The following is a 21230-nucleotide window of genomic DNA, read 5'->3' as shown; positions in this document are numbered from 1 at the left end:
TATTTTCAAATTAGTCGACGCTCTATGATTTAATCCCGGGACGGAAACCTGGCAACACAAAAGCGAAGAGCAATTTATACGTTGTGCATACCAGATACAGCCACTACCACCAACTGTTGCATCTTTAATTAACAATAAAATTATTACACATGACAAATTTAGCTAGTTTACGTGTGCTTTTTGTGTGCCTTCTACGTTTATACTCTTTCCATTCCTGCGTGCACGTTTCCTTTGTAATCATATACAAATAAAAAGAAATAAAATGATATATATATATATATATATATATATATATATATATATATATATATATATATATATATATATATATATACACTGTTTTATGTAAGACTTAATGTCATTGAATACTGATTTGACAATTTCCTGGGACATATTCACATGATTCTTGTTTTTTTTATTCAGATGAGCCACTATGATACAGAAATAAAATTTAATCATGCTGCAATTCAGTTCATTCACGAGAAAACTCTGATGCAAATTTCACTTACATGTCGATAAGTTGAAGTCTAACTAGCTTTGAAGGAGTGAGAAAATGTTGTGCGATGGTTTTAAGGGTGCATTCATTTTCATTTTCTCAAGTTGAAATAGTTTACAACCTGAAATATTAGATCATATGAGATTAACTCCATACCTTTCTTCGAACATCAGAATGCTGTACCCTCTGAACCTGTATAATGATATAAGGCCAACACTATGATATATTTTTTCTGGAAGGAGGTTAAAAAGATGAAACATCACACCCAGATGGGCCGGCAATAACAGTATGTCATTCATTTTTGTGAGAAGTGCATAAACTTAATAAAGCATGAACGAGTACTTAATGATAAAAACAAAATCCGTGTTTGACATATAAATCTATACTGCTCAAATTTTGTCTGTTGTATTAACCTATTTTGTTCTTTATTTCATCTTTATCTTATCTTATCTGTAGGCCTACCCCTTCATTCCTGTACGTTGACCTGTGATATAAACCTACAAATGGCGCGTTAATTGCAAATCCATGTCAAAGGTGTTAAATTTGGATTTGTTTAAGCGTTATCTTGTCTGTAGTATCTGACTCGCTATTTGCCACCGGTCTGGTAAAGTTCAACCATCGCTTATTTTGGTGTAGGGTATAGCAAGCCCTAGCATGCTATTTCGCCATGTGTGGTATGAACTTCGTCGTTCTAGTCCTGGCGGCATTAATTGCATTTGACAATGGTAAGTATATGATGGTTTAGCTCTCCATTCGCTTAGCAAAACAGTATACTCCACATATTTCTGCATTATGAGTTTTAAACATTGTTCCCGCGTGAATTGGGAGTCCTCCTTTCAATAAAACAGCTCAGTTTCTCTCGGATTTTTTAAAAATTGTCATGTTGGCTTACAAAGCAAGAAACTGAAGTAGACAAGGAAAAACGAACACGGCTCTGTAAAAGCACTCCGGAAAACCATTTTTCAAGATGACAAGAGCCTTACCTTAGACTTTTGTCATGGTGTGACAATATCAAATGTTTGACCTACTTTTCATAGGAAACAACGGGGGAAAAATTAATCATGTTCATCTTACGACAAATAAATGCGATGTATGTGTATGAAGAACAGGTACATCCTATTGAGAGAGCGCATGACAATCGTAAGATCAAAATAAACCGATTAGGATTAGCCGGGAAAATATTTCTTGGGATCAAATTGGTATTCATAATGCCGGCCATTCCCCTTAAAACTTGTGCTTATAGATTCATCGATCGATATGGCAAAATATTTCATATATACGCCAGTAATAGTGTCTTGTTTGCCATCTTACCTACACATTCATGTCATGTATAATTCTAGGGGTGTCTGCCGTCAAGAACAATCAGGCTCAGCTGTACAAGATTGGTATCGGAATAGCCGACTGTACTGGTCCAGCCGCCGAAACCAACATGGTAAGTTCTGGAACCACTTAAATATCAGCGACATTCCATTTACAGAAGACTGCGTTGACTGAAATGCTGCAGGGTGTAACAAACGTAATTGTATAACACCGAAAAGTTTGACGTAAAATGAAGTCCACCGTTTACCTGTATTTTTATCGTAATTACCTTAAAGCATGCATTTTGTGATCTGTTAAGAGATTTTGTATGCGATTCATAGAATTAGGTCATGAACACTATGTTCGTTTCTATCGTAACGTTCTGATTATCTACAATTATAAGATTTTAAACCACTCGAATTAGCTTGAACCTGAATATTCTTGATTGTCGATTTTATTTTCAGATGGGTTACGCGACTCCATCTCAGACAACCAAAGGAATCCATCAGCGATTGTTCAGTCGTGCCTACATAGTAGCAGATCACGATGACGACTCAAATAGGTTCGTCTTCGTCAGCGCCGACATCGGTATGGGTGCACAGATAGTCAAACTGGAGGTACGTATTGTCCATAGATATTGCATGCACTGAGTATGTCAAAAATGCGGCAAAGCAATCATTTACATGGACTGTTGCCAAAATTGTTTATAAGCTGAAATTTTAGTGTTCAACTGTTGCCTTTTAACTGGCCTGTTTTGGTACCATAAGCTATTATAATATTAATCACAAGATACAGTGCGTCAAGGTGCTCAAATTTATGTCAAAAGTATCAATTTATGCAACGTTTATACATAAGCATTTTTAATGTATGCAAATCAATTTATGACATGTGTCTGATACTATGTACAATATTCCTTTCCCAAAATCATGCATTGCGTGAAGATGCAGTCAATAACACGAAGACAATATGTCTGATCTACAAATGTTGTCAGGCAAATTTGTCAAATTATCCTGAATCACTGCCAGCAGGTAGATCACCGGGTCACAATGGGCTTGTTTCACACACACCGTCAATTAAACTGGAAGACCTTGTCCCAGAAATATTTTTGTCTTTCACGGATTCTATGTTTAAATCGGCCTCCAATCAGGCTCTCGACATTCCGTAAATCGGTCACCACTCCAATTATAGAAACTTCGATTGACCTTTACCAGTATTGACCCAGCTACTCCTGACCGGGATGCACTGTGTAGGGCAATCATTAATTTGACCTTGATTATCAAACAGGTCATCAAAAGACTAGAGGCCAGGTATCCAGGGATGTACAACACGCAGAACATCGCCTTCAGTGGTCAGCACACGCACTCCGGACCTGCAGGCTATCAACAGTACCTCCTTTATGACATTACGTCACTCGGATTCTTGGAAAACAGCTTCTTGGCGATACTTGATGGGCTTGAAAGGGTAAAGAGAGAATTTTAATTAACGCGAACGACGCCGCGGAATCAGTTTCCATATGATTAAAAGGCCAGTAATACCAACGTCGGATGTTTTCCCCCTATTTTTATTGTTAATGTCGACCATAATTTCTTGTTCTACATGTTGAAACACGCAGTATTCAGCTTGTCAACTCAGCCTATACATGTATAAACTGCGTTGTTATTGTCGACAAGTGAATTATGCAGGAATGTGCGCATTTTAAATTTTATCGCGTGAGAACACTCAACATTGGATAGCATCCCGTTCAACATATTCATAGTGAATACGGATAGTTTTCAATCGGATTCGAACCCACAACATACGGCATCAGTCGCCATCAGTCATCAGTCATCAGTCATCAGTCATCTTCTTCAAAACCTTACGAGCAATCAATCACACATATGTTGCAGAGTATTGTGCGAGCCCACGAAAATCTACAATCAGGATATATATACAGCAACAGAGGGGAAGTTGTCGACCCAAATGGTTTAGATTTGCACTGGGCCAATAGGAACAGAAGTCCCTCCGGCTATGAAGCCAATCCACAGGAAGAACGGGACAGGTAGGCCATGGTGTCAAAGGTCAAGTAAACGCAGTATTCTTAAAGTTGTATAAGTGATAAGGTGCTGACCAGGGAAGTTTACTGTAATAGTATCAAGTGAGCGAAGAAGATGTTAAAGTTGCAATATGGATCAAAATTGTCGATTTTTTTTCGTAAAACTAAAGCAAATAGACCATACTACGTTGAAGTACTCTTCTTAGCTAAGCCTCTTACCAATCCCGACACACAAATACGTTCATTTTGATACGTTGCGGCCGCCTAGAAAAGCTGTTTTGTAAACAAACTTTCAAAACAAAAACATTGGCGTTTTCTGCTGTGCACGTGACAAGTACGACCATGGGTGATGACGTCGCACTGGAGTGCACGTTGGAGGGGCGATGTTGTTACGCTGACAGAACTTGACATACATAATGATAATTCATTGTAAACTTTGCGCTTGCCTAACTTTGATAGCATCACAATGTTTCAAAAATATAAGTATATCGATATGATAAAGTACAGCTCTACAAAAGATCGTGTGATTGATTTTTCTCACCCATATACATGTATGTCACTCAGTGCCGCGCCGTGTGCACCTACTGTGTACGTTGGATTGATCGAGCGCCCAGACCACGTACACCGATCTGGTTGTGTTCACCGCGTGCCTGACAGCGTTTCCGCAATCCTCTCCCCGTTGCATGTTGTTATATTTTTCATGTTAAAAGGAGAGGTATCTGCACGCTATATTTATTTGAAAGCTTTGCCCACTTCAGTATCATCCACCACTGCAGAAGTTCGGCAACTGTTTTGCCCCGTCTGGTCTTGCATGGCCATGTCAGCGCGTCGATCGACGCGTCGTATATGAGACTATGCCATGACATGTAGACTGCCGTTTTCCTTTGTTTCCGAAAAATGCATATTTGACCTGAAGGATATAGATTATCAATGAATGCTAACAGATCTAAGTTATTTCCTTGAGGGGGGACTATGGCCCGGTTCACATTACAAATCGTGGGGTCCGCACGGCCACGGTGTTGGTAGGTCGGTGTTGTCCGAGGAAACACCGCTGGCTAGCGAAGTTGATCATCACACAGTGGCGACGTTGGTGTTTTCGAGAGAAACTGTAGACAGAGTCTGCCTCCTCGTCGTGGTGCAGTAGTCGCGTGTCACTCATTTTCTGGTTCCATCTTTCGATCTGACCAAACAATGTTTATTTTGCCGACATTTTGGGCCAATTTCTTCCATTTTTGCAAGGCCGAATCAGTCAGCAGACACCCAGGGCGCGGGCGCGGCAGAGACCTGACCCCTAGCTAGGATGTTGACACGATGTTGCAATTTCATAAACCGTTACCATGCATCAAATACGCATGGGTACATATTCAAATAGTAAAAATGACGCTTCAAATTCTGTGCTTTACTCTCGCAAACAGTACCAAAACAGCAATTTATTCGGTAATTAAATAAATTTACTCAAATTACAGTCATCCCCGTGTTCCTGTTAATGGTCGAATCTGCAAATGAAATTGTTGTGGATTTTTCTATAAAGTTAAATCTTCGAAATATGAAGGTCAATTCTGATCCATATTGCAACTTTAATAGTAATTGAGTAAGACTGGCTCTTAGAGTTAAAATTCATAGAGTTCATGAAATATTATTTTTGATAAGTAATTGAGAGTTGTAATCGTCTGTCTGGTCAACTGTATTCGATGTTCTACGACATCACATTCCTTGTTTTACACCCTTTTCTTTCTGGTATTTTAGATATGAGCACAACGTTGACAAAACGATGACGCTCTTGAAGTTCGTCGCCGAAGATGGCACAGATCTTGGCGCCATTACGTAAGGAACATTAAATATACTATATGTTTCCAAAATATCTCAGCGTTTGATTTTTGACTACATGTACCTTTTTAAGTCCCGTGAAACGTTTCTCATACGGCATGATACCGAGGAAACAATCTTTACTAACGCTGATTGGTCATGTCACCACTTTGAACCAATCATTGGTCGCAGTCGTAATAAGTAGACTGAATTAAAGAGAGATTACGTTCCATTAACTTGACTAGATAAGAGTATAGTTGAAAATTATTTTTCCTCTCAATCATATGAAAGCTGGTTTGCAGTCCACACGACAAGTATGAACCGCACCAATCATCTGATCAGTGGGGATAACAAAGGCTACGCTTCCTATCTTATGGAACAAGATTTCAATGAGGGCGCTAGACCAGGGAAGGTTTGTCAATTAGCTTTTATTGTAACACGACGCGTCCTGATATCAAAGTGTCCTTTGCAAATATCAATACCTTCCGAATATTACACTTGATGTTGACGAATAATTGACATGTAATATCAATCTTTGAAGAGCCAAAGAATTTCCGAAGGTTAAAACGTTTAAGGAAAGACACAAGCAATCGGTTTTAATATGAAAAGTTGCCGTCGTTTTGATAGTAGAATAAGCCATTTGAGGTGGACAGAGAGTCAGACTCTCAAATTTCTACAGTTCTTTTCTGATCTACCACTTGTGGGGGCTCGTTTTAAATCTCTTGGAGAAAGAAAAACTGTCATAGTCTTAATTTTTTAAAAATCCAAAATTTATTTTTTCTCTCATAGAGTTAGCAGAGGAATGGCGGCCATTTTGAATTTCAAATATCGCAAAATGTTTGGTATTTGTTTCGCTATTTCCAAACTCGGCACGGTGACTCCCGATTTTAATAGTAATTTTTTTACATACATACATACATACATACATACATACATACATACATACATACATACATACATACATACATACATACATACATACATACATACATACATACATACATACATACATACATACTGCCGAAGTGTCATTTACATGTACCCGATAATTAAATCTTTTGACCCCCCAGAGATTAAGGTTGAATAGTCTCAGGAGAAAATCTCGTATACCATGTGATTGTCATAAAGTGTTTTAGTAGTCGTTTCCTCTGAATTAAATAAAACAGAAAATATAAGAGAGAAACCTCATGCATGGTCATCAGCTGAGCGCTAGTCTCTGATTTCTTTTGAAAGAATTCTCAGTGTGAGAACCTAGCTTTGTCTCACATATTTCATAAAAAATTAACAAATTTTATTTCAGTAAGCACCCCTTGATTAAACGGGAAATATTGGGAAATGAAATCTATCGTGCAGGTAATTTTGCACATGTGCAAGCTAGCTTTGATCCTTCACACCCAGATGGGCCGGCAATAACAGTATGTCATTCATTTTTGTGAGAAGTGCATAAACTTAATAAAGCATGAACGAGTACTTAATGATAAAAACAAAATCCGTGTTTGACATATAAATCTATACTGCTCAAATTTTGTCTGTTGTATTAACCTATTTTGTTCTTTATTTCATCTTTATCTTATCTTCAAAGAACAGTACCCCCTTCATTCCTGTACGTTGACCTGTGATATAAACCTACAAATGGCGCGTTAATTGCAAATCCATGTCAAAGGTGTTAAATTTGGATTTGTTTAAGCGTTATCTTGTCTGTAGTATCTGACTCGCTATTTGCCACTGGTCTGGTAAAGTTCAACCATCGATTATTTTGGTGTAGGGTATAGCAAGCCCTAGCACGCTATTTCGCCATGTGTGGTATGAACTTCGCTGTTCTAGTCCTGGCGGCATTAACTGCATTTGACAATGGTAAGTATATGATGGTTTGCTCTCCATTGGCTTAGCAAAACAGTATACTCCACATATTTCTGCATTCTGAGTTTTAAACATTGTTTCCGCGTGAATTGGTAGTCCTCCTTTCAATCAACCAGCCCAGTTTCTCTCGGGTTTTTTAAAATTATCATGTTGGCTTACAAAGCAAGGCACTGAAGTAGACAAGGAAAAACGAACACGGCTCCGTAAAAACACTCCGGTAAACCATTTTTAAGATGACAAGAGGCTTACCTTGGACTTTTGTCATGGTGTGATAATATCAAATATTTGACCTACTTTTCATAGGAAACAACGGGAAAATTAATCATGTTCATCTACGACAAAAAAAACGCGATGTATGTGTATGAAGAACAGGTACATCCTACTGAGAAAGCGCATGACAATCGCAAGATCAAAATAATTAGGATTAGCTGGGAAAATATTTCCTGAGATCAAATTGGTATTCATAATGCCGGACATTCACATTAAAAGTTTTGCTTATAGATCCATCGGTCGAAATGGCAAAATATTTCATATATACGTCAGTAATAGTGTCTTGTTTGCCATCTTACCTACACATTCATGTCATGTATAATTCTAGGGGTGTCTGCCGTCAAGAACAATCAGGCTCAGCTGTACAAGATTGGTATCGGAATAGCCGACTGTACTGGTCCAGCCGCCGAAACCAACATGGTAAGTTCTGGAACCACTTAAATATCAGCGACATTCCATTTACAGAAGACTGCGTTGACTGAAATGCTGCAGGGTGTAACAAACGTAATTGTATAACACCGAAAAGTTTGACGTAAAAATGAAGTCCACCGTTTACCTGTATTTTTATCGTAATTTCCTTAAAGCATGCATTTTGTGATCTGTTAAGAGATTTTGTATGCGATTCATAGAATTAGGTCATGAACACTATGTTCGTTTCTATCGTAACGTTCTGATTATCTACAATTATAAGATTTTAAACCACTCGAATTAGCTTGAACCTGAATATTCTTGATTGTCGATTTTATTTTCAGATGGGCTACGCGACTCCATCTCAGACAACCAAAGGGATCCATCAGCGACTGTTCAGTCGTGCCTACATCGTAGCGGATCACGATGACGACTCAAATAGGTTCGTCTTCGTCAGCGCCGATATCGGTATGGGTGCGCAGATCGTCAAACTGGAGGTACGTATTCTCCATATAAATTGAATGTATTGAGTATGCCAAAAAATGCGGCATAGTAATAATTTACATACTGCTGCTAAAATTGTATATAAGCTGAAATTTTAGTGTTGAACTGTTGCCCCTTTTACTGACCTGTTTTGGTACCATAAGCTATTTATCACTGTGACATTAATCACAAAAGACAGCGCGTCAAGGTGCTCAAATTTATGTCAAAAGTATCAATTTATGCAACGTTTATACATAAGCATTTTTAATGTATGCAAATCAATTTATGACATGTGTCTGATACTATGTACAATATTCCTTTCCCAAAATCATGCATTGCGTGAAGATGCAGTCAATAACACGAAGATAATATGTCTGATCTACAAATGTTGTCAGGCAAATTTGTCAAATTATCCTGAATCACTGCCAGCAGGTAGATCACCGGGTCACAATGGGCTTGTTTCACACACACCGTCAATTAAACTGGAAGACCTTGTCCCAGAAATATTTTTGTCTTTCACGGATTCTATGTTTAAATCGGCCTCCAATCAGGCTCTCGACATTCCGTAAATCGGTCACCACTCCAATTATAGAAACTTCGATTGACCTTTACCAGTATTGACCCAGCTACTCCTGACCGGGATGCACTGTGTAGGGTAATCATTAATTTGACCTTGATTATCAAACAGGTCATCAAAAGACTAGAGGCCAGGTATCCAGGGATGTACAACACGCAGAACATCGCCTTCAGTGGTCAGCACACGCACTCCGGACCTGCAGGCTATCAACAGTACCTCCTTTATGACATTACGTCACTCGGATTCTTGGAAAACAGCTTCTTGGCGATACTTGATGGGCTTGAAAGGGTAAAGAGAGAATTTTAAATTAACGCGAACGACGCCGCGGAATCAGTTTCCATATGATTAAAAGGCCTGGCCCAGTAATGCCAACTTTGGATGATTTCCCCCCTATTTTTATTGTTAATGTCGACCATAATTTCTTGTTCTACATGTTGAAACACGCAGTATTCAGCTTGTCAACTCAGCCTATACATGTATAAACTGCGTTGTTATTGTTGACAAGTGAATTATGCAGGAATGTCACAGTGCGCATTTTAAATTTTATCGCGTGAGAACACTCACTATTGGATAGCATCCTTTTCAACATATTCATAGTGAATACGGATAGTTTTCAATCGGATTCGAACCCACAACATACGGCATCAGTCGCCATCAGTCATCAGTCATCAGTCATCAGTCATCTTCTTCAAAACCTTACGAGCAATCAATCACACATATGTTGCAGAGTATTGTGCGAGCCCACGAAAATCTACAATCAGGATATATATACAGCAACAGAGGGGAAGTTGTCGACCCAAATGGTTTAGATTTGCACTGGGCCAATAGGAACAGAAGTCCCTCCGGCTATGAAGCCAATCCACAGGAAGAAAGGGACAGGTAGGCCATGGTGTCAAAGGTCAAGTAAACGCAGTATTCTTAAAGTTGTATAAGTGATAAGGGGCTGACTGGGGAAGTTTACTGTAATAGTATCAAGTGACCGAAGAAGACGTTAGACTGGCTCTTAGAGTTACACTTCATAGAGTTCATGATATATTATTTTTGATAAGTAATTGAGAGTTGTAATCGTCGCTCAGGTCCATCGTATTCGACGTTCTACGATCGCATTGCTTCTTTCACACCCCTTTCTTTCCGGTATTTTAGATATGAGCACAACGTTGACAAAACGATGACACTCTTGAAGTTCGTCGCCGAAGATGGTACAGACCTGGGCGCCATCACGTAAGGAATATTAATTACTATGTTTTCGAGAAAATCTTGGCGCTTGATTTTTGCGTGCATGTACAGGCATTTTGAGCCTAAGTTTACGTCCCATGAAACTTGTTTAATACGGCATGATAGACAAGGAATGATCTTTTACTTACGTTACCGGACTAGATAAAAATGTAATTGACAATTATTTTGCCTCTCAATTATATAAAAGCTGGTTTGCAGTCCACACGACAAGTATGAACCGCACCAATCATCTGATCAGTGGGGATAACAAAGGCTACGCTTCCTATCTCATGAACAAGATTTCAATGAGGGCGCTAGACCAGGAAAGGTTTGTCCATTAACCTTTATTGTAACACGACGCACCCTGATATCAAAGTGCCTTTTACAAATATCGATACCTTCCGAATATTACACTTGATGTTGATGAATAACTGACATGTAATATCAATCTTTGAAGAGTCAAAGTGTTTCCGAAAATTATTTCTGAGTCATAAAGGTGCAAAAGTAAAAGCGTTCAAGGAAAGACACAAGCAATCGGTGTTGATATGAAAAGTTGCCGTCGTTTTGATAAAAGAATAAGCCATTTCAGGTAGACGGACAGTCAGACTCTCAAATTTCCCGTTCTTTCCTGATCTACCACCTGTGGGGGCTCATTTTAAAGCTCTTGGAGAAATAAAAACTTTCACCGTCTTAGTTTTTTCAAAAATCCAAAATATAATTTTTCTCCCATAGAGTTTGGCGGCCATTTTGAATTTCAAAAATTCGCAATTTTTTACTATTTCCAAACTCTGCACGGTGACCCCCGATTTTAATTGTAATTTTGGTAAGAGAATGATTTAATTTTCATTTAAGAAGTATTAAGCCTTTCACTTTCGAGGCGCATACTACCTTAATACTTAAAACTTACAGATATACACAGCCTAATAAAAATCGTAATTAAATTCTGTATATTTTACAAAATTGCAGGGTTCGTTTGTCGCAGCTTTTGCCCAGAGCAACAACGGTGACGTCACACCCAACATCAAAGACCCACACTGTTTAGATGCTGGAGAAGGTAGCGAGTGTGATTACGAGACGAGTTCGTGCCCCGGAGAGGTAGGGATAACTGACATGTGATATTGATCTCTAACTTTGAAGGAAAAGTAAATTAGCAATAAATTATACCAAACAACAATTTCTGGCATGGTGCACTGATCAACGTCATTCCTTATACAGCACTGCACTTTATGTGTGATTAATTTTGCATGTGGATTTTGTGTTCGTCATTTGATTTTATGCGCATGCTCATAGAATACAGTCTACTGTTAGAACAGCTCTTATCTCGACCAAACGACGTTTTGTGCAATTTTTCCCGCCTTTCGTCCAGCAGACTAGATCTTGATCTTCCTTATGAATACGTTTTTCCTGCTAGTAACACTAGAACGTCACATGCATTGAAGTTAAACGTACACTAATTACAATTCAATTTCGATAATTTCAACATAAAAGAAAACTCATATTAAATTGGTAGGAACTGCAACTCCATAAAATAGTATGCTTTATTAAAGTTTGATCAGACGTTTGTGAACTGTAACCGCTTGGGAGAAGTTGCACTAATTTTTGTACTACTCGTCGTTACATTCAGGACGTCTGTGTTGCATTTGGCCCAGGTGAAGATATATTTGAGAGCACGGAGATAATTGGATTCAGACAGTATAAGAAAGCGATGGTAAGTCCTGTGTCATTAAAATTATTTGAGCCGCAAGTATATTAATTTTATATTTTACTAGCAGACCAATATATTTGTCCAGCAGGTTTATAAGTCTTGTAACTAATGACATGGTGTCTTCAGACCAGTATCTAAAAATAAGGGGCAGGAATTTGACGCACTAGATACGCCTTTTCCCGGCTGGCGTCACATTCTCAGAGTAATTGAATAGTTTAACTGTCATGATCCCGGTTGGCAGCTGTAATACGAAGTTGCTCAGTCTAAAACGCGTAGCTAGAGACGCCAACTCTCGCCTAGTCATTTTCTTAGGTGTAGCGGTATATCTTTACAGTTTGTTTAATCAGTGGAGATTTTTAGAAGTCATTTGGGGGTATACGTACTTCTTGACTTGTTCCTTGCACGTAGTCATTTGCACAGTGTCGTGTCGAACGTATACGAAACGAGGTTGAGGTAGCTCGGTCAACAGAAACACAAAGATTATAGGAAACGATTCGCTAAAGATGGAAAGAGTTTTCTAGAAGTAAATAATTTTACTTTTACAACAGTCCTTAACATTTTACCTCTTTCTTGCCATTTCTTTAATTCCGTTGTTATTTTTTTCCAAATCAGGATTTGTATTTTGAAGCAACATTCGCACTCAGCGGAAAGGTGGATTTCAGACATCAGTATGTGAACATGAGTGACTACGAGGTGCAGCTTCCCGAAGGAGGTGTAAGTTGCTCGCATTTGTCCTTCAGAAATGGAGCTGTCGTACGGTATTTTGGGTTTCTTGTTTGAAAAATTCTTGAGTCATATATGCCATTGTGTTGGACTACGACAGAAACAGATTAAGGAGACTTTTTTGGAAATTGCCAATTTTTTGCGCGATATGTTCAAGAACCGCTAAAACTAACTTATGGAACATTTCCAAATATCTGTGCTAACTAAAAGCCTTACACGGTTACACTGTATAAGTAACATCCTAATGAAATGAGTGTAAAATTGTCTGAATAGATAGTTTACACTGTGTACTTAAAAGTGTATTTATTATCAATTTAGACAACTAAGACCTGTTTGCCAGCATTGGGATACAGTTTCGCCGCCGGTACAGTCGACGGACCGGGGGCTTTCAACTTTACGCAAGGTACTGTCATTACAAAGACGGCAACGTAAATCGATTGTTTGTGTCATTTCATCCTAAAGGGATTTTGCCTTAAATTGTGTCATATAGATGCAGAGTATCATTTAAAGCCACAGTGTGAAGGGCCATGATGGATTACTCCTTACGAACGAGTTGAATGCATTAACTGAAAATACATTGTATCTCACAGTTGGTCTATAAGATACCTCCATTGTTTGTAATGAGTTCGTTTTCATGTTTATTATTGACATTGGCTATTACTCATTAGGGTGTCGGTCAAATTATAGAAATTCATGTCAGCAAATATCAAATAAGCACATGTATGTAAAGATATTATTAGTAAGGACGGGTTTTGAAAAAAGTTCTGCCAGCAGAGGTTTATCGGTCTCTGTTTCCTTGAAAATATAGCGCAGAGCAAGATGTTTCATCAGTAGGTATCATTTCTGTTGTAGGCGATACTACAGGGGACATATTCTGGGATACCGTTCGTGATTTTCTGCTTGAGCCCTCTGAGGAGTCAGTGGAGTGCCACAAACCAAAACCAATACTTCTAGCCACGGGGGAGGTAAGATGTTAGACATTAGCGATTGACACTTTCTTTAACATCATTAAAGGTATACTGTCACCTGTTCCAATTTTGCCACAGTTACCACGGAAAGAGAAAATCTCACCAATCACAGATTTTAAGCGGGTGGCCGCTTTTTAAAACAGCGCCCTCACGTTGGCATTTTGAATACAAGGAACGCCCTTTTGACCATATATGGGCATATTTAGATTACAGGTGACTGCATACCTTTAAGGCAAAATGCGTCCCGCAAACAGCTATCTGGTCTCTACATTTCTTACAACGCTTTTCAGTCTGATCTACAACTTGTTTTGGTTCATTTTAAAGCTCTTGGATAAGTAAGGCTTTCACCGTCTTAGTTTTGTGAAAATGGAAAATTTAATTTTCCCCATAGAGTTAAGACAGGGATAGTTGCTATTTAGAGTTTCAAAAGTCAATTTCTTTCCTTACTACCAATTTTTGTGCGGTGACCTAACTTCGAAAGAGGAATTATTTTAGAATCTTCTAACGCAAAGTTTGAATAAAAATATAAGCATTTCAATTTCGAGACGTCAACTATGTTAATGTCACTTTCCCTATGCAAAGCCTTAATTGCCGGATTAGGCCTATATTTTTGTTCTCATGAAAGGAACAATAACTTCAATACCATGTCGAGTCGGTACCTAAGTTGTCCCAGAAAACAGTACATGGTCTTCTTCTTTTCTGTAAGATTTTATTGAAATAAAGAACAAATGTTGCAAAATACAACCATTTCTTGTTTAATATACAACGCTACCGTTGGCATGTAAACTCTAGTCCGGATGAAAATTCCGTTGCCACAATAACGTAGGGTATACACACCGTAGTAAAAGGCGCATGCGGTATTTCGACATAACTTGTTGAGTAGCGCAAAACGCTGTACGAATTTTACAAAGAGGACAAAATACAGGATACTAACATAAAATGTTACGGCTAGAGAGCTTCGCTCTAATTTGAGTTTACGTTACCACAAAGTAAGGCAAGTCAGATCATAACGCTCTTAACCAGTCCTTAGAGAGCCAAAAGAATTTATAAGAAAGTGTTTGCTTCATATGTGTGCCTGCAAACACATCAGTTTCTGTGTGACTTGCCCTTAATTTATAAAATAACAATATCAAGCATGCTTTATCCAGGTAAACACCACATGGGAATGGCATCCGACTATCGTGGACACTCAAATACTGACCATCGGAAGTTTTGTGATCGTGGCCGTACCTGGCGAAATCAGGTAACTGCAAAGACAGGGGAGGTATTGTCTGTATCTCACCATAATTTTGTCGTTGTCTGAGTTACAAGCGGCATCTCAACATGTTAAAGTTAGCCAATAAAAATATTATCTGTGCATTGAATTATCAATAGAAATCTGTGAAGTCCGAGGGGGTACAGAAAAACGAAAAATGGGACTGAAACAGACTATACAAATTGACTAATATCGCACAAGCAAAACAGGGAAATTCACCATTTCCTTTACATGATTTAGAAAAAGTAAGAATTTTGTACCCAGTGGATATATCACCGATCGGAAGTTTTTTAAGAAGTGTTTTAATATTACACTAAATGTTTCTGTCAAACTTTTCTTGAAGTACAATGGCGGGAAGAAGATTACGAGAATCCGTGAGAGAGGTAATCACTAGTAGTAGTAGTAGTAGTAGTAGTAGTAGTAGTAGTAGTAGTAGTAGTAGTAGTAGTAGTAGTAGTAGTAGAGACTCCGGCGGGTACGTTCTTGTGTCCCTTAGCAAGGCACTTTCCTTCTGATTGCTACATTGATGGCTAATGAGTAGGGCGTATACCTCATCATATTATTGGCGTTTTGCTTTTCAGATAATGGTTAGAATTCAATAACAATTAAACTGGTACTAGTATCAGAAGAGTTGTTTTTCTCATGGGTATTGATCGATCATTTCATTGTTAACAATGACATCGCCAGGGGTGGACATGGTTACTGTATTCAGTGACCTTCCAAACTGTGAAACGTCACAATTATTGAAACTGACAAAATGGGGGGTTTTGACCAAGCATGAATGCTGAGTAAAAGTATCGGTGTATTTATACGTATTGTGTTGTTAGAGCATCATGGGACTTGACGTTTTCGATTGCTTCGCAGTCTGAAGGCACAAGAAGTCTCATACGTTCTGTGTTTGGATACGTTTATGTGTCATCCACTTTTATGATCACAATTTGACTACACACGTGGAACTATCGCAGTTTTCTGAGCAAAATCTGTAATTTTTTTGTGACAGAGATTAATTGATAATGGATTTCCTCAGGAGACCGAGGTTGTCATAGCCGGACTAACCAATGTTTACACGAACTACATCTCCACCTATGAAGAATATCAGGTAAATAATTTCCCACTCTCAACCGCAGTTCTGTAGGCCGTGTAATGGTATTACTTGCAAAGTACGGGTTGGCAAAGTGTCATAGTAAGAATGTATGATAATTTATTTTTAAAATAAAATTTAGTACCGTGATTAGGGTATGAATATAATGGGAACTATTACAGTTTGTTTACGAAATGTTCTGTTTATACGATATTAACGCAAACACATTACACTGACAAAAGAAAGCCTATGGTTGACTGGCAAAACTGATGCAATTCACATCATTACCGACTGAAAGTTCAGAAAGGCTGGAGAGCGAGAAACACATCGAGAGAGAAACACGTGTAAACTTCAATGATACATCATCAACCGCGACGTAAGCAAACGCTGACATTTTAGCCACCCACAATGAAGAAGCTTTTTACGAGTATAAGAAGTAAAACAGATTTATTGATATCGGGCTACTCACAATAGTTTGCAATCGCCAGTTTCAATGAATGAAATTCAGTCCCTTGGTCAATTGCACACTGTTGAGAGACGACTTCGGACTGTGGAAAGAAGCACTGATTTGTGATTGTTCCGTCGACATAGTTGACTAAATAATCTCTCTGAGTCCCTCTACATGTAGTTATGGTTAAGTTGTATTTCTTAGTATCAAAGCGGTGACCAGAAATCGCAACACATCTTCCAAACGTAGGTAGTCTTACTGTAAAATGGCGTCGACAATAAAAAACAAAGCGAAACTTGCCTTCAGTATATAGCAGCAATATATACTGCATCGGCAGTAAGAGGGCAGACAGCATCTCTTTTCGGGCCTTCTGACTGTTTAAAAATAAGTTCATAACTTTTCTCACTTGATGATGTCATGCCGTTACATTGATGCTGATTGGGGCAGACACTATCAATAATACTGCAGATACTGATTTGCTATATGAACATGGGGATCAATGTACCATATACAAACTAGTAAAATAAGCTTCAACGAACATTAAATTACTCAGACGTCTTTGATTGCAATTGTCGTGGTGGAGTATACTACCTGTAGATGCGTTTTACACTTCTCTAATTATACACAGGTTCAGAGGTATGAGGGCGCTTCAACGATCTACGGTCCATACACTTTCCTGGCCTACACGCAACAGTATGGGGATATGGCGGAGGCTCTTGCCAAGGTATAAATTTGAAACGATTTTTTCCTTTCATTTTCTTACAAATGTGCGGTGTAAGAATATGAAACGTTTTTGCCACATACAATCAAGTTCCATTACACGTTTTATATTTGCATAGTATATGGTTGTGTTTATTTTGTATCTAGCCAAATTTCGATAACAAAGAAATAGAGAACGCGTCACAAAAGCATATATGTATAAAAGTAGGAAAGTGACAAAGTCAATAAACGAAAACTTACAATGGATTTACCTTTTCTTCCCAAATCTTAAATAGGGAGAATCTCTAGATCCGGGTCCTGACCCACCAAACTTCTACGAGGATGAAATTCTCTGGGGAATAGAGTTTCCGGTGCTCTTCGATGACAACAATGGGACTGACTTCGGTACTGTTTTGGAAGATGCGGACCCAAGTTACAACGTGGCGAGTAACAGTTGACGTAATCTTGTCAGTAATGGTGCAAAGAGTGTAGGATGGGGTAGGGCTCGGTACACTTTGGTCAGAGTGACAGTCTTACATGCTATGACAGAAGATCTAACGATATGAAATGATATTATATGATCGATGTTACTGTCGTGGTGTAACGTTAATTGTATCATTCTTTTAATGGTTTGGTAGATTGGCTATATTCCATCATTCATTTGCTCTATCAGTCAGTCGGAAAGTACTTTAGTTACCCGGTTAAATTAGTTGATTACTCATAAGAGGTTAATAACATAAACTACCTTGGTAATTAAGATTAGATATAGATTATACAATAACTAACCAACATCTTTTCTATCCAGGGTGACCGTGTGAATGTTAGTTTCCAAGCCGGTAATCCCAGGAACGATTTTAAGGTGGGCGATTTTCCTTTTCAGGGGCAAATTCATGTGGTTATGTATTGTAGCGGATAACGATTAGTGAATGAAAACAACTTGAAAACGCCAACTGACGAAAACGCGAAAGTTTGTCTGATTTATGTTCTGAAGACACTATGCAGGAAACTTAATCTTTCAGTATGAAAACAACGGCTGACGTAAACTACAATATAGAGTAAACGTGATAATTTTTGTAAAACGTATCGACCGCAATAACGATCTTATTTATTTACGGCGTTAATGTAGCGTGCTTGTCAGCGCTATCGCATGGACTATCAAAGAAAGTTCAGGAGTTTTCCTCGATCACTTTGATATTTTTTCTGTTCCCTCTTTTTCTTGATCCCCTCGAGACTGCCGTATTTCAGACTTCTTTCCTATTTTTTGAAAAGTTGCTGCAATTCTTACAGAGTTCCTCCCTTGATCATGATGACTCAATTTCCAGCAACAATTGTGCTCTATCTCACTCTGTAGTTGATGTTGTTGTTGCTATTGTTGTTGTTGTTGTTGTTGTTGTTGTTGTTGTTGTTGTTGTTGTTGTTGATACAGTTGGAAGGAACCTACCTAGAAGTGATGAGAGAAACAGGACCCTCCGAATTTGAAGTGGTCTACACTGATAGTGATTGGTGTACCAGGTAAATACGAACTTGATGGCAATGTTGTCTGGTTTAAGAGAATTATTCAAATCATTTCCCTTTCATTCTACTCCTCCCTTACAGCCAAAGCAGTGATCTCTAACGGATTGCGACTAATGTGCTAAAATATCATTTGTGGTTCCTGTCCGTGCTTATGCACCACGTCTCTATAAATTACAGCGCTTCCAGTTAAGCAAAGGAAACGAATACAACATTCTCTGCATCTCGCATAGAATTCTTTGTAGTCTTGCTCAAAAATATCTAGGTGAATCGTTCACAGGCCTTGACACTCGGCGCTCACTTCGCTCTCATTCTGTTGATCTTAATTTATATCAATCAATTGGAAATACAGCTTATTGAGTGATAGGGCTTTTTCGATTTGTGCTCCTCACTTACCGAACTCTCTACCATTAGATGTTCGAGCGGTTCAAACATTGGATGTATTTATAATTAAACTAAAAACTCACTTTTTTATGTCTTTTTTATTCTTAAATTTCATTGTCTTTATGTAGTTATATTCCCTTTTTGTTTTCTTTGCTTTTCACCGTAACTTTTAATATTTGTTTTTCATCCTTCTGTTTGTTCATTGTAAGTGTACAGCACATATGCGCTATACAAGAAATAAAGATCAAGATTAACAGTTTCAAATCACAGGCGGTAACAGAAAGTCTAAACAAGACACCAAAAAGCAATAATACTATCGTTATCATAATAATAATCGTAAATAAATTATCATATCTTACCACATTCCTGTGAGATTTTACCAAAATATAAATCGGTCGAATCCACCAAATGAATATTATATCGTTTTACTGAAATTTACTTTGCTTAATAGTCAATGTCTTTTGATGCCTTTTTCTGACGCCTAAGTTACTTGGCCACAAATTTGCAATATATATCTAAAGATATTACAAGATATCGAGTTTTCTAACGATATAACTGATACCTTTCACTCACAGACTCAAATGTAGAATGTAAGGTAGTGTAGCGGTCATGAAAAGGTCAACTTGAAAGTTTATGTACATTTCTCTCCAAACGACGTTTTTCATCAATAATATTTCCTCTGTTGTAATAAAAAACCCAGACAATACAGCGTTAACATTTACAAAATTAAAATGATAATCAAATTGACTTTGATTTCAAACTATTCTAATAAATTTACGACCCAGTGATAACTATGATATTCCATATTTCTTCCGCAGATACTACTGGATTTCGACATCCAGACGATATGTAACGGACTTTTTGGACAAACTAAGGGAAATCATCCCCAATCTGCCGCCATTTATCCCCGTGCCAGACCCGCCTGAACCAGATTTGCCCGGTTTCTTAAACGGCACGCTGCAAAACCTGACGGTCGGGCTTCCAGGCACAGGAGCAAGCGTGGCGGAGATCATCTGGGACATACCTGACCAGACCACACCCGGCGTTTACAAGATCTGTCACTATGGCAACATGACGGAGTCCGAAGAGCTCGGTGAAGTGGGGTCTTACTTCGGTTGCTCGAGCACTTTTGCCGTCACGTTGGTTAACCGGGTGATGGTGTCAGGCAGTGCAGGAGTTTTGGTCGCTAACGGAACAGCGACACTGCTAGGAATTATGGGACTATTGTTGTATTGCATGATTCAATAAGGACTGGCAATTCAGACAGTTTTTCAAACGTTAATAGACTCTGGTGGCGCTATCATCATTAGTTACATCAAATAAAGCTGGGGAGCAATAAGCAAGGTAGTTCCTGTGCACTTGAGGATGGGGAAAATTTGAATTGTCAATGATAGAAAGTAAGAGTAAATATGAATAATCAGAGGAAAGATTAATTTTTGGGAAGCAAATCAGGATTGTGCTGGGATTGAAAGAGGATTCATAACTATTCCAACATTAGAGTGTCACTTAAGCAGAGGCCAGCCTCATTCATAAGGTTGCTCATAGACATTTCGGAAATAATTTTCTTATAAATCTTAAAGACAGTTACAATCAAGTAAACATGCCAAAGGTAATGATTGCCATTAACAAGTTTTGTCGCATAGTTTTGTATTAGGGCATGCAGTACATGACAAATATATGTATAATTGAAAAGTAAAAGGTTTGAAAGCAGATACATGATTATATGAATGCACCGATTTCTTGGAATCGATGGATGTCGAGAGATTGTTTCGTCAAAACCAAACTCATGATGCTGTGTGAGCCATTAATTGTATTTGTGAAAAACGTTTGCCTTACCATAAAACATAAGAGAAATGATACCACATTGTCTTTTTGGTAGCATGCTAAGAGCAGCTGGTAGATTTTTGTCATGAAGGATTCGCAAAACGAGTGTTATTAGTATGCCATCACTCGAATATGTCACATCTATCAACTCCTTGATTTTGGTCTTCTCCAACCAGCTGTCATGC

General features: G+C 38.3%; 1 protein-coding gene across 1 annotated transcript; it reads left to right on the top strand.

The window, feature by feature from the left end:
- The first annotated feature begins 1114 nt into the window (after positions 1-1114).
- Positions 1115-21078, top strand: LOC139119130 (putative neutral ceramidase C). Its single transcript, XM_070682784.1, has 20 exons — positions 1115-1221; positions 1837-1928; positions 2260-2412; positions 3080-3256; positions 3682-3833; positions 5574-5651; positions 5925-6045; positions 11413-11541; positions 12071-12154; positions 12764-12865; positions 13193-13277; positions 13727-13839; positions 14991-15085; positions 15441-15480; positions 16098-16196; positions 17255-17350; positions 17622-17768; positions 18131-18184; positions 18752-18837; positions 20040-21078. The coding sequence occupies exons 1-20, from the start codon at positions 1164-1166 to the stop codon at positions 20467-20469; spliced, it is 2391 nt and encodes a 796-aa protein (XP_070538885.1). The 5' UTR covers positions 1115-1163; the 3' UTR covers positions 20470-21078.
- Positions 21079-21230: the final 152 nt, after the last annotated feature.

This window comes from Ptychodera flava, chromosome 19 (genome assembly GCF_041260155.1).
Source record: "Ptychodera flava strain L36383 chromosome 19, AS_Pfla_20210202, whole genome shotgun sequence".
Taxonomy (NCBI): Eukaryota; Metazoa; Hemichordata; class Enteropneusta; family Ptychoderidae; genus Ptychodera; species Ptychodera flava.
The sequence above is the reverse complement of the archived record's forward strand: the minus strand, read 5'-3'. Positions and strand labels throughout refer to the sequence as shown.